Below are 14,847 nucleotides of genomic sequence, written 5' to 3'. Positions count from 1 at the left end.
AGCACACATTGCCATAGTAGTCCCTGGAGGTGAAGGGAATTACTTTGTGTGTGGATGTGCCCCTTGTGAAAGAGCAGAATGCTGTTACAATGAAGTTAGCCAATGACTGAAGTGGGCTGACACATTGCTCCAAGAAAATGGGAATGACACAAGAACAGACCAAGAAATGAAGTGGGCTGGCTGAAAGCAGTCCCCAAAATAAATAAATATATCACCTTCTGGTGGTCACCAGTAGGTAGTTATAGCTAGGAGCTAGTTTCCATAGGAAAAGCACAAAACTTTACGAAATGTTTCCAAATAAGTGCCCTAGTTTCTCTTGTTCTGCATGAAACGTTTCAGGATGATCCATCAAGCGGGGGCTGAGAAAAAGGTGAGAGAGGTCAAACAATGTGTGTTTCCCATTTTATTTCCCATAGAGATTTTAGACACAACTTCAGCCTGAGCCACAGAACGGAATTACACCAAATTTGGCAGAAAGCTTGATCTTGATCCAGAAAGAGCCCTTTCTGTAATTTATTGTAAATCTGTTCAGTAGTTTTGGAGTTATTAAAGAAAAAATAAATTTGTATATCCAGGAATGCAGATCTGGCAGATCTCATGCTAAGATCTGCCACACTCATGCTGAGATCTGATTGTCAGCTAGCACTTCAACCAGGACGTGCTGGCAGCTATCTTGGGACTCAGACCCAGGCGAGTTCCAATAAAAAGTAAAAAAACAAAGGGGGCAGGAAAGGACTACCCTGCCCCCCTAGGCCTGGTGGTGGGGTTCCACGGGGACCATGCCTGAGGCCAAAAACCTTTTTTTTTAAATGTTTGCATCAAAATCATGGTGGATCTGAAAATCTGCTGCAAAAATTTAAAAAAAGACCCAGTGCTTCCCATGGTACTGCATCAGATTTGGTCCTGTCTTCGCCTTGCTTTTTCCTACATTTTGTTGAGTGTCTTCTCCTTGCTTTTCCCTTATTTTCACTGCTTTCTCCTTGCTTTTTCCCTGTTTTTGTGTGTCTTCTCCTTCCTTTTTCCTCATTTCCACTGCTTTCACCATGCTTTACCCTGTTTTTTGAGTGCCTTTTCCTTGCTTTCCCTTGTTTTCACTGCTTTCTCCTTTCTTTTTCCTCCGTTTTTTTGTGTGCCCCCTCGCTTTTCCATTGCTTTCACTGCTTTCTCCTTGCTTTTTCCCTTGTTTTTTGTGTACCCTCTCTTTGCTTTTCCCTCATTTAAACTGCTTTCGCCTTGATTTTTCTCTGTTTTGTGAGTGCCCTCTCCTTGCTTTTCCCTTGTTTTCATTGCTTTCTCTTTGCTTTTTCCTCTGTTTAATGTTTCTTCTCCTTGCCTTTACCCCTGTTTTTTGAGTGCCTTTGCCTTGTGCTTCCCTTGTGGTGTGGGGTTGTATGCAAGGGGGATGGAAGAGCTTGACTGCAGGGCTTCACTGGAATTCACTGAAAAAAAACAAAGGTGACAAGGACGTTAAAGTTAGGAATTAGCATTTTAAAAAACTTTAGAAATTCACTAAAAAAAGGTTACTGCAATGTTATAGTTAGGATCAGAATTTACACACACAAAACTATAAAAATTCAGCTATAGTTAGAGTTATTTCAAGTAACTATAACTTGTGCCCTAAGGTAACTATAACTCGCACCCTAACCATGCACTGCTAATTACCCCACATATTACATCAGTAATTGCATCTTCTATGAGATCATTGATAATATCATTGCAACATTTGCAGTAAAATTATTGATCTTAAAACTGTGCATAGTGGGGGCGTGAGGTTTAGCTACCTTGAGGCACGAGTTATAGTTACTTGAAATAACTAACAGCTGGATTTTCATGGTTTTGTGCATGTAAATTCTGATCCTACAATCCTAACTATAACGTCCCTGTAATCTTAATCTTTTAAGTGAATGAATATATATATATATTTATGTATTTTTTGTTAAATCAGAAGATCTTAGCTAATGCCAAACCTAAAAAGGCACACATTTATGCCACAAATATGACATCAGAAAAATACATCAGTAACACAGAAGCGGTGAACATGGACATGTACAAAATTGCATGGAAGATCCAAGATATGCAAGGCACAGATAAAAAGAAAGCCAGTGGTTACGGTGAAAAAAATGCCTTCCCCCCATCTCACCCACATTTAAAGGGTGCCACCCTCCTTTGACTTATCTCCAGTCTATAAACAAATGATATGTCTCACATAGACTCCCTTGAACTTCAGATTGTTAGCCCACCCTGAAAACAGAACACTTTACAATGAGGAGCTAAGACTCCTAAACCACTCAATCTCACCCTCCATTGAGAATTGAAACGGTGAGAGGTGTGGACATGGGGTCTCAAGAGTACAGTCCTGAAACAGTTCACAGTTCAATGTATATTCAAGGTAAAGGAAAACACATAGCTGGTTGAGAAGTACAGGCAAAAGTAATTATTCAGTTTGAAGGTCAGGTGATAAAAAACAGTGAATTCCAGGTGTGATAAATTGGGTTGTTGTACGAGGGGGATGTGAGCCCTTCTCAAGCAGCAGCTGCAGTCCTTGGCAGGGTGAACCATAATAAGTCACTAAGGTAACCCGTGCTTAACCCTCTGGTTGCTTGGTACAAAAGTGGTCAAGCTTAACTCTGAGGTAATTTGTAAAGTATTTATGCAGTACACAAACAGTGATGAAGTGAAAACACAACACAAACAAATCCCAGTCCAATTTAGAAAGCAGAGTAAAATTGAATAAATTATTTGACACCAAAATTATAAAAATCCAATTAGTAGAACTGAAGATATGCAGTTTAAAAAGATTTAATTAGGCATAGCACCTAAAATCACAAAGTTTGATTATCTGGTCGTGTGACACAATGTGAAAGTCACAAGTTCAAGCTGACCACGATGGAGCACGGGCCGGATACAGAGACAAGGTATTGCTACTGATATAGTTACTTTATCAAAGTCTGCCACAAAGAGCCCACAGGAGGAGGCCATGAGCAAAACTTTGCTGATGGTCTGTCGTGTAGCATGAAGAACAGGCTGGGTACCGAAGCTTTGCGTTAGCAGTCATCGCAGGCGGCAAGATCTTGGCATAAAATGGCCCATTCACAGTTGCAAAGAGCCCAAAACATCAGGATTTCTCCCTTCCCACACAGGAAGAGTGCAACTGATACCTACTAAGGGTCCTGAAACTGGGAGGCACCTCTTGAGGACCAGGAACTCATTTCAGCAGAGGCTAGCAGGGCTTGGGCAGGACCAGTTGCAGGTCCAGGCAGGCCCAATACAGAAGGTCAGCTGGGCAGTTGCAGGGAGGCCTCTGGAACTGTAACTCTGAACAGGAGGTCAGTCAGCTGACCCTTGGGGTCAGTTCAGGTAGCCTGGAATGAAGGGAGCAGGTCCAGTCTTCTTTCTTAGACAGCAGGGCTTGCCTCAGGCAACAGAGCACTCCTATGCTAGAAGGACAGTGCTTCTTCTGTAGTATCCTCAAGTCCAGGAGCGTACTGAAGAGTGGGGCTCAAAGCCCAATATTTATACCTGGTGGCAACTTTGAAGCAGGAGAGATTTCTAGACATCCATCCCACATCTAGGTCCGAAATGTACTTCCCCCTGGCCTGGTCCAAGAATGTCTGGAATCACAAAAGACTAGTGTGACTCTATTTATGTTTGTATATTCTCTCCCATCAGGTCAGGCTGGCCCATCCTGTCAACACCTAGTCCCACTTTGTGATACTGTCTGGGAGGTATACACAAAAGCCAACTGCCAACTTCAGTTAGGCTGCAGATGGGTTATTCCATATCTAAGAGATGTGTAATAAATGGAGGGAAAAGTATCACGTATCAAGTTTGCCAGTGGGAAAGGAGGGAGGGATGCAAGTACAATGCAAGTGCAAGTATAAGAAGAGATTAAGAAGAGTAATTGAGATTACCAGTAAGTAATCAAGTAATTACCTCCCTGACTCTTAGTCTTGTACCAGCACTTACTTGTAAGATGTACCAGAGCAGTCATAGCAACGCAATTCCTAGAAAACAATACAGCTCTTAATTGATGCAATAAACGTTTTAGAATTCAATAGTCATTTGAAACAAACACACAGGATAAAACCATTCATCTAGTAAATAGCAGCTGCTAATACTTTCCATTCAAATTCCAATGATTGACTGTGTCCTACATTCAGCCTGTAATGGGAAACAAAAGACCCAATGTAGCTGCCTTACATACGTCCTTGACAGAGGCTCACATGTTTTTGCCCAGAGACAGCCAGTCCTCATGTAGACCTGCCCTGAAAGGATCCTGGCAGAATAGAATCTTGAGACACATACTCCATGCGTATTAAAGTTTTAATGCATCTGCTCAATGTTGAGGTTTAAGACCATGTCAAAACACACCAAAGATTACAGATAGGTTCTCCTGTCTGTAATCCTAAAATCTCATCAGATAAATCTGAGTAGCTCTTGCCATACCCAATGTAAGCAAGGATCTTCATTGGCAATAGAAGCAGATGAAAAAGATGAAGTAAGAAATATTCCCTGCTCTTGGTAAAAAGCATGAAAACCTGTTCCTAATCTTAGAATAAACATGTGTGGAAAGATCCTCAAATACAGGAGTGTAATTGACTGGGAACACAGTGCAACATACCTATGTGCTGATGTTATTGCTTCTAGAAAAAATAACTTGAGTCTGATGTTCATGGTTTATATCAGAGAGATAGTCAAAAGGAGGTGATTGTAATGCCTTAGGTACCAAAGGAAGGTCCCAAGAGGGAACCGTGGATTTGATGGGAGGGTAAAGCAAGGAAAAACCTTTTAGCAATCCACTGACCAGTGATTCCATTTTATCAAGACTCTACCCGCCCAACTACCTGGGGCTCCAATTGACTTAATTAAACTCCTTGGAACACACAAAGTAGAAAAAGCTAAAACTATTGAAACCACTTTGCAGGAATTGCATTACCCACTTAGGCTTACAATTAGATGCATCTAAAAATATTTCAGCACACAGTCAAAAAATGGATGCCCCTTCATGATTGCAAGTGTGTCTAGTAAATTGAAGCTGAGATTCTTGAACTGACAGAGATACAGAAGAAGAAAGTCTCAATCTTTTTAGACCTCTGCTCTCAACAGCGAGGCCGACAGACACGCCCTCTAACATATCACAAGAGGAAGAAAGTGGTTGCATTGCGGGCATGGTTGTACCATAAACACCAATTCTGGAATCCTGGACATTACCTGGAGTTATGAAAATCAACCATTCTTGACCAAAAAGGAGCTAGAAAGATGAAATCCACTGGCTACTAATGAAAATGAAATGGATTGCATTGAGGAGAGGAAGGCATACAAATGTCATCACGTCCATTCCTCAACAACCCTCTTTTGGGTATCTATAGAAACTTTGGCAGAAGTATATTTCATGAGCGGACTATGAAATCCACCTGAGGGGTTCCAAACTTTTGGCCTGTATCCTTGCATATATATAGAGCAGAACAATGTTGAGGGAAGGAGGAAATACTCTGCATAGAGTATCTACGACCACAATATCCATCTCCTGAACATTGGTTGATGAAAGATACATCAGATATATTTCTCCCCAATTGACTATCTCCTATGCTAGAGCTACCAGAGAGAGTGAACTTGTCCATGATTGTCTGTTGAGGTATGATTTGGTGACAACATTTTCTGCCCTCACAGGGACTACTTGATTCTACAATAAAAGAGAGAAATGTACAAGTGAGTAGTGCATCACCTTCATCTCCCGACAGGTTGAGGAATGAGACCTTTCCTCTAGAGCCATACTTACCAGAGGATCAGAGAGGATCAAAGTCTGCCACCATCCAGAGCGCCCTGCAGCTCTGGAATATTACATGTGGCTTGACAAGCATTAAAGCTAGATCTTCAAGACTGAACCTGCCAGGCACATATGATGTCTGTCCACAGCAAGGAGATAAAAGAAACAGGAAGCATAGTGGGCCTTTCCCTTGATCGGTTGCATAAGTAAAAGGAGAGGTGAACGTTGATGGGGAGAAGATTAAGCTTTTCCTTTATGCAGATCAAGTGGTGCCTGTTAGGCGGTCATGCAAGTTAAGTACTGGTACAAGAAAAAAAATAGTTTGAGGTGGTAATGTTCAATCCTAAAGTTATGGAAATCCCAACTCAGGCATAAACAGAATTTGAAGCTTTTTGACATTTAACGCACCAAGCTGATTTTCCCTATGAACAATTTTTGCTAGGTAATCAGTGCTGGAATTTGTATGTGGAAAACACTGAACATTCTGGGTTTAAAGCCCTGAACTGGGGAGAACATGCTGCTTTGCAGTGTTATCCTCATCCCACATTGCAGAATTCAAAATCATATTGCACCAGATATAACATGAACGCAGTTCTTTTCATAATTCCACATACCCTGTTACCATATTAGTTTACCGCTGGTGATAGAATGAGCACCTAAATAACAAAAGTCTGAATGATTAGGGTCCTGATTTAGATCCTGTCAGAGAGGAATCTATCCACTGTATTACAATCCTATTATGTCCTATGGGGATCATAATACGGTGGACAGGATATCCGTCACGTTTGTGACAGAGTAGCCCATCTGCTAGGATCTAAATCAGGTCCTAAGTTTCCTACTTTACATGCAAAGCGTTCAGATAAAAGGACTGAGTGCTATAACTATTTGTCTCACAAATTATGCCTTGTAAGCAATTCATTTTACTTGGCCAATATTAAATGTAATGTTTGACTTTCTCTAATGTCGTTCAGCAGGGTAACCTGCAGAACAATCTCATATAAATCATGCTCTGCACAAAAACCACAAACATAATATTCAATAACATTTCTTGTTTATGAAGGAAATTAATCAAACATCAATGCAAAAGGGAAAAATTCTTTCAACTGGGCCAGAAGCCATGAAGCTGCACATTTAAGACTCAATTTGCATCTGTTTCTGAGTACACTGGATGATCTTACGCAAGCCAAAACATGATTAGTTTGACCAGAAAGAGAGGCCTGGACAATCACGCCTGCAGATTAAAATTAGTATTGAGTACAATCTGCTAATACAGCAAATACTGTGCAACAATGCAAAGTTTATTCACCAGTATTTTGCATGACCTTTTTTCCAAGGCAACACGCTCCTGCAAAAGGCAGGAATAAGAGCGTATCGAAGATAGCAGAGAAGCACACATTTCATGATACAATAAAAGAAGAATAGCCTTCACTTTCTTCACATGGCAAAACATTTCACTCTCGTCCAGCATTTTACCTGTTTCCGCAAGACAGTTTCTGTGCGAACCTGTCTCCTGTGGGTGATTATCTAAAATGTTTGTCACATTATCACAGTAAATTTAAGTTGCAGAGGTTTCTCACATTCTCTCATATTTAGTGAATTAGCACCTTACTGTGTCTTCCCTTGGTGAAAGGATGTCACTTTTGTGTCAGAATATCACTGCCGGAAATCTTGCCTGTTTCAAATGTGATGGCCTAAATATTATTCTATTTGGTGTAGATTTTTTTTTTAACTCCAATGGAGCTATAGTTTGTTAATGATTTTTAGGACACAAAATTTATGTCAGACGATATTCTGGTACCACACTATTTCATCAATCTTTCAATTGTGTTTAAGATTATTTGTTTTCATGAATAAAGCATGCCTTAAAAAATAGCTCAGTGATTGATTAAGTTAGGATTAGTCAAATATTATTCATCTTTGTATGCAATAAGAGTGTGGCCATAACAGCAATTTGTTTTATTTCCCTTCTAGGTAAAGGACTAGTGGTGTTAAGCCATGGAAACAGTACTTTAGAAAGAAAGTGTGCTTGCATTCCAGGATATCACTTGAATCGTGATTATGAATTTTGTAAAAGAAATATTGAATGTGGTCCTGGATTTGGAGTTCATCAACCTCGTAAGATTTTTTTTCCTACAAAAAATATTTTTTTTAAACTATTGTAAAAATCAAGATACTAATCTGAATATTTAGTCGAAAGATTTTGACTGTCCTAATGATGATCATTTGGTAATTAAATTGAAACATCATCAACACTACTGCAAACGAACAAGGAACCATTACATTAACTGGAGGATTGCGCTTTGAAAATTGATTTAAATCAAATACCCAGCCCGATTGATTTGAACTTGGTTGGTTGTTACTAGTGCACAGCTTGAATCGCAATCCGTGTTGCATGTCTTTGTGTGATCATTGGAGGCACCAAGCATTTGTTTTTCACTTTTTGACTATTGTATATGTTATGAAGATTTATTAAAATATGTTTGTTTTGATTGAAGGATTTAGTGTTATAGTTCCTTACAAGTATTATCAGCACTGAACAGTTTCGTGTCTCTTAAAGAGATATATCTTGTGAATGAGTCCATAGTGAACTTATTGTCTTGCATACACATATGTACCCAGGTGCCTATCAGGGAAAGTTAGATTACTCTTGTTTGTTTGTATGTTTTGTATGTTGAGTTTAGAACACACACATTGTATCCCATCAGCAGCGTCTCTCAGCTCAATACAAGCAATCACATGGGCACTATTCTGTATACATAACTTTCGAGGACTTTGATGTCAGCATGCCCTGTGAATACCTCTCAGTAACGTATTTCTAACATTCTCCTGATCATGTCATATGATGGATGTTTAGAATGTTCCATTATTGAGCTGTCAAAGAATACACTCCACAGACGTGGGGCGCTGTTCATGAAGTGGTACAAAGTGAGCAAAGCCAAATTCTATCAAGTTAGATTTTTTTTTATGACGTGCCAACTTATTCCCCACCCAAAGATACTTAAATTTATCAGCATTTTATGAGCAAATTAAATACGGGCATAGCTTCATGGCATCTTTAACACCTTTAGAAACACTTACTCCATGAAAGGAATAGCTTAAATCCAAATCTAGACATTTGATCGAAAGTGTATCATGCTTGATTGACTAATTTGTTTTGGACCTTGTTGCAGGTATTCATGCAGTCAAGTTCCAATGAATGACTTGAATGCTGCTTCTAATGCAGATACATAATTGTTCCCTATGCAGCGTATTCCCTGGTGACATATATATAGGTTACTTTTGGGCCCTAGATACTACCGACAGCACTGACTGTGACCATGCCCAGTGAGTTGTGACAGTCGTTAGTGATTACTAACTTCCCGTGCCCACATGCCAACCGTCAGGTGAAATATTCTTCCTACTGATTCATCCAATAACTTGTCAAGGTGCCTTAGAATCAGTTCATATAGCATTCGGACCCTGGTTTGAGAAAAATATGACTCTTCCAGTGTAGTAGCCAACACACCATCAACGTTGGAAAATCCACGTTTTCCAAAAAAGCAAAACAGGTTCAGGTCTGTCATCCTCTAGCTGGCCAGTCCAGCCCTAGATATTATAATTGGTCCACTGTTTTTTTTTGTTTTTGATGGTTACATCTTGACTGTATTTTGCTGGAGAAATGGTGCATAATGCATATCTTTCTTTATATAATTAAAGTTATCCTTCTGTAAAATTTGTTAAGCTCATTTGCACATTTTGGATGTCTGGCCTACCCAACTATAATTGTTTATTTGCTTTTTAAATTTTGTAATTTATGTTTTTATAGTCTCTGAACGTACAGTGCTAATTCGGCACATGCTTTGATGACCTTTAAAGACAAGTTGTTTTAGTCCTTCTTAGGTACACTACAAGTTTACACTGCAAAAGGTTCAACCCTCATTTATTTTCACCGAGGTACATGAAGGTGTACCAAATATTTTGATGATTGTGGATTTCTGTTAGCAGAATACTTTTTCTTTTGCCTAACATTGTCTCATAGAATGTGTACAGAGATGCATTAGTTAATGCGTTTTCCTCTCATTCTGTTTCTCCTGTAGCAGGGAGAGACACAGACACTGTATGCAAGCCATGCCTCCCGGGCCACTTTTCCAGTATTAACTCATCTATTGAAAAGTGTCAGCCATGGACAAAGTAAGAGCATTTGTATTGTTTTTATTAAACGTGTTTTTAGTAGTGTTTGCAAAAAAGTAAAAAGCACTTATATAACAAATCCGATGCCAGCCACAACAACAATTCATAAGTCACCTGAGATAGATGAGCGTAGATTATTATGACTAAATACAGGCTCAGTAGAAATTCGCAGATATGTCACAGACATAAACATGATGCATATAATCTAGAAGGTGACCCCCGAATGTTTGTACAAAACTCAGCAGGGGCAGATGACATATCTTCAGTAATAACATAGATTGTTTTTTGAAGGATAAAGTTAGACAATCTGCAGCTGAGTTTGTATGTCCAGGAGAAATCCAGTGTCATTTTTATGAACTTCCCTGCCATAGTAGGTAGCAAGGTGCATTTTTAGACCTGAATACATATTCTATGGATCAAAATATGCTGAGTCCATCTGGATCTGATCTACATTGACACTGTGTATTAAAATGATACTACAAGTCACCGAGGACTCCTGTAACCATGGAGACAGGGCAACTGGAATTATGCGCGGGGAGGAGTGGCATGGGGGGGTCAAATCATGCAGCAGAGGTGAGTACATTATGCAGCAAGAAAAGGTAAATAATGTGGCATTGTGCAGCACGTGTTGATAGTATTATTTCATTATTTTGTCATTTTTATGCTTGTTAACACTGCCTGGGCACTGGTTGTACCTTATTAGTACTGGTTTAAAACTCAGATATAGAAATAATCAAAAGAAAGTTGACCAATCAACCTTTGCCTTCCATAGGGCCTTTCACTGAGCGGCAACAAGCGTCACTGCGTTTTTAGTAACTGTCAAACCATTTGAGCTAGAAACGATTTTTTATATTTTTTTGTTAAAATCTGCAGATCATGCAGCAGATGATGGATTATGTGTTAAATGCAACAAATCTACAATTATGCAAAAATGCTGTGGCCGCAGAATTGTATAATTTCAGTGACTCTGCATATAGAGGAACAAGGCTTAAGTCCAGGTTTTCTTTTGAAGGTCAAGGAACTCCCGGGTGATATTCAGTATCCTTACAGTGTATGATGAGGGTACTTTATTCCTTATAATACACTGACACACTAGCTCCCTTCCCACAAACTGATTAAATCCTTAGTGTGTTGTTTGTTCATATGAAAGAGATAGAATGTTTGCAAACACGACAAATCTGTAGTGCAAAATTAAACACACCAATATGTAGTGGAGTATTTGTTGCCAGAATATTTTAGAATCATTTTAATGTCAGATTTGAAACTACTCTAGCCCAGAATGTGTAGAATCTTCATAGAGAGGTGACTGGTTGTGTCACAAGTCTCACATTATGAAGAAATTAGAGATGGGTATTTATACAAGGATTACAGAAACGCATGTAAGATAAAGAAATTAGAGGCAGGCGTTTGTACAGGTTTTGCAGGCTCCAGTGTATTATAGCTTCATAACATTCACTGTAGGTTTTTAGGGCTAGTGCTCAAGCAATGTGCTGCTTCAATTTGCCCTGTATAGGAAGTGAGCTTCTGTTGGTTTCAGCATATGTATATACTGTACTGATGACCTAAACAGCCAACCATCTTAGATTGGTGGCCAGTGACATATGAGGATGAGATGACCATGCTCGTGTGGTGACCACAACACCGATGGCCCACACCTTTAGCAAGAGTGCCTTCATTCTTGAGATCTTAGTTTCAGGTCCAAGTGCATATCTGCAATTCCTGAAACAACAGAAGCCGTCAAATTTTTCCATAAGTGTCTATGATTGTAATTTCATGTACATAGAATTGCGGAGGCAGTTTTTCTTTTGTTCTTGTATTTCAGTGTTCTTTCCCATCTGCTTGGTCTCTTAGCCCCTTATGTTGATGCTCACAGATTGGTGGCCTCCATCTTGGGTCATGTCTTGGAGGCCCGTGCTTTTTGCTAAGTACAGCCCATTCTGTTCTGCAGCTGCCACCCATTTGGTGTAGCTAATATCACTCTTCCCTCTCTGTCCAGTGCCATAGGTCAACATCCAGTCATGCGACCCAATGGATCCTCCCTGCATGGTCTACCCCTACTGTTACATATACCCTACTCCCAGGGTGTCCAGTCTGGGCATTCAGGTAAAGATCCTGCCTTCAATAGAGGATAGAGCCATGCTCTTTGCCTCTGGGTCTTGCAGTGCACCTTGTGCCATGTAACTGGGCTTCATGCTAATGATACCCAGCACTCTCCCCACATGACCACCATGCTGAATGGAACCTCCATGCCCCACACTCTTTGCTGATAAGGCCACAGAACAGTTTCATAGAATAGTGCCCCTGGCAGTGTGAACTGACAAAAAGGCAGTGCCAGTCTATTGGCCTGGTATTACTTGCTTATTTTATGCACTGGGTAAATGCTGCTATACTCCTTTGGGATGTGTACAAATAACCAATAAAGAAAAGGTTATTACCTGACTGAAGCCATGTTTTTATGTAACATAAACTTATTTAACACCATGTTCCTTTGTTTTGAAAGCTGCACTGAGCTAGGAAAGGCACAGAGGGCTTCTGGGACCAGTTTTTCTGATGCAGTCTGTGAAAAAGCAAACTCAACAGCGGACACTGCAGCGACATTAACAGGTACGTGTCACCTGTCAATTAAAGAAGAACCCCAACTCAAAATAATTCTGACATCCTTAATTGCCCAGTAACAACCATATAAAGTAAGAGAGTAATAAAAAGATGTTTAAACTCCATCGTAAATGTGGCTGCAGTTACGCTTTTTGGGCAAGGGGTGCTTCCCCCTCACTTAAGGAAGTCAGTGTTGCCCTTATGTTGAAGTTTCAGCCTGTTCATGACTCATATCTGTCCTTTCTTTCTAATGAGATGGGAAGTTATAGAATAATCCCCCAATTTGACATCAAGTTTGTAATTCTACCTTTAATTTAGGATTATTTGTGGAAGTGTATTTTCTGATGTCTTAAATACTCTTTCTTTAAACACCCTAAGACTGGAATTAGAATAGTACATTACCTAGTCATTCAGTATTTGGGGTCATTCTGATTCACCCCTTCACTTTGTGGAGTAAGCATAAAGATACGGCTACTTTCATTAGGCATAAGTGTGTTGCAATGCTTTGCTGCCTTTTCAACAGGATTGATAGAAGTTTGGTTATGTATAAAAATAACATATTTTAAAGTACTTTTGTGCCTCCCTTGGCTGTCAGAAGAAGCATAGAAATATGGTTAGTGGTGTAGTCTAAATTTTAGTACAGCACCTCATGTCGCAAAGGTCATCAAAATGTGACAGTTTATGACTTATGTTAATCACAGTATTAATAGTAAAACGTAGAAGCAGCACCGGCATGCAATTTAAATGTGCATTTGTTTATATTTCAGAGTTTGACTTAGGTGTTATTTGAATTAAATCACATGTTAGAAAGATTAAATTGTAATGTGATTTAGACTCTAGACTAGCAGTGCATATTGAAAGAATATCTAATTTTTAATGGTTAATGAAATTAAAATGCGTACAAAAATGAGATAAATGCACTCCTCTGTTATACTCAATGAAATGAGTTAACAAAGCTCTTTCTTTGAAAATGAAATGTGTTATTTATATTAATTTTTATTATTGTTGAATTCATACGTTTGTGTATTACGTGTTTTATTACAATGTATTAATTTAATGTAATGTCATGATTTCTTACTTTATCATAAGTGAGGCCTGCACAGTTTGCATTTTGTGGCCATGTTAGAATGCTCATTCATTTCCTAACGTGAACTTTGTTTTAGGTTATGTTCCCTAGAGAAGACTAGATTTTGGTAAAAGACCCAATTGTTTGAGCATAGAGAGGATGTATCATATCACCCTTAGGAGTGGAATATTGTGGAGCATGGACTGATATTGTATACAATTGTTTCAAACTTGTGTGGAGTCACATGGATGGAAAATGTTCTTATGGAAAGCTTGGGAAAGAATGCATATGTTTCAACTTGGAGTTGTGTGATCGATCATTATTGGTTGATGCCCCTTTAATGTGACATGGACTGATACCTTTAGCGAATCAGAAAGCTTTGTGACTTTTGATATGACCGTGCCCAGCTGGACTTTGCTCAGATTTTCCAAATGCTGCCCTGATGCTTACAGACACCTTGCTGATCCCAGATGCTTGTGCTGATGAAGAGCCCCTGAATGCTGAGTCACTTGGAGAGGTATCTTCCTCTCTGCTTTTCCCCTTGAGATGTCCCTTTGAGGTTTAGAAATCTTTTTAATCCCCTTCAGAAGACTCTTGATCGAGCTTCTAATATGCAGACACTTTCCGTTTTATTAGACTTTTGCCCATCTTAGTTAGCAGTCTGAGGTTATCTTTTTCTAAATTATTTTTGCCCTTTTTGTGGTTTGTCTTTTGCCCACATGTGTTTCGTCCCACAAATGTATTCCCTTGATTTAACTAGCTGTAGGGTTTTTCATTGCCCAGCCTAAATTATGAATCTGTTAAATTGAATTGATTGATGATTGCTAGCTTTGAGAAGCACATGATTTCTATATTTCAGATAATTATTTTAATAATATGTATGTTTTTTCTTGAATTTTTATTTTGTTAAAGTTAGTTTGCCTGATCCTATTTTGTTGCCTTAGGCAACCCTTGATGATTATGTATCTTTATAATTTGGTATTGAGAATAGACTACATGACTTAGAGCTAGTGTTTGTAATGAATCCCATAACTTTATTTCTCAGTGGAGTTTTAATTCTGTGGCTATATTGGTCATTGTTGTTTAAATTAAATGGATTTGTATTGAAATTGTGTTTGCAGTTCTACCACACCACTTATTGGGTCCAAAGATCCATCCATCTCAATGAGCATTGATTCATGTGAAGGATGAAAATGCTCCACCAATAGTCATAAAAATATGGTATGTAGCTGTATGTCTTGCCTACCTT

General features: G+C 39.1%; 1 protein-coding gene across 1 annotated transcript in view; it reads left to right on the top strand.

Annotated features, from left to right (window-relative positions):
- The window catches only part of TNFRSF11A (TNF receptor superfamily member 11a), a 204,193-nt gene that overhangs the window by 137,894 nt on the left and 51,452 nt on the right, over nt 1–14,847 (top strand). Inside the window, exons 4-6 of the mRNA XM_069219491.1 lie at nt 7,739–7,882; nt 9,844–9,937; nt 12,438–12,541. Of these exons, the coding sequence (XP_069075592.1) occupies nt 7,739–7,882; nt 9,844–9,937; nt 12,438–12,541 (342 nt within the window). The remainder of the gene's footprint in view (nt 1–7,738; nt 7,883–9,843; nt 9,938–12,437; nt 12,542–14,847) is intronic.

This window comes from Pleurodeles waltl, chromosome 2_2, assembly GCF_031143425.1.
Source record: "Pleurodeles waltl isolate 20211129_DDA chromosome 2_2, aPleWal1.hap1.20221129, whole genome shotgun sequence".
NCBI lineage: Eukaryota > Metazoa > Chordata > Amphibia > Caudata > Salamandridae > Pleurodeles > Pleurodeles waltl.
This window is presented reverse-complemented; position numbering and strand designations above follow the sequence as displayed.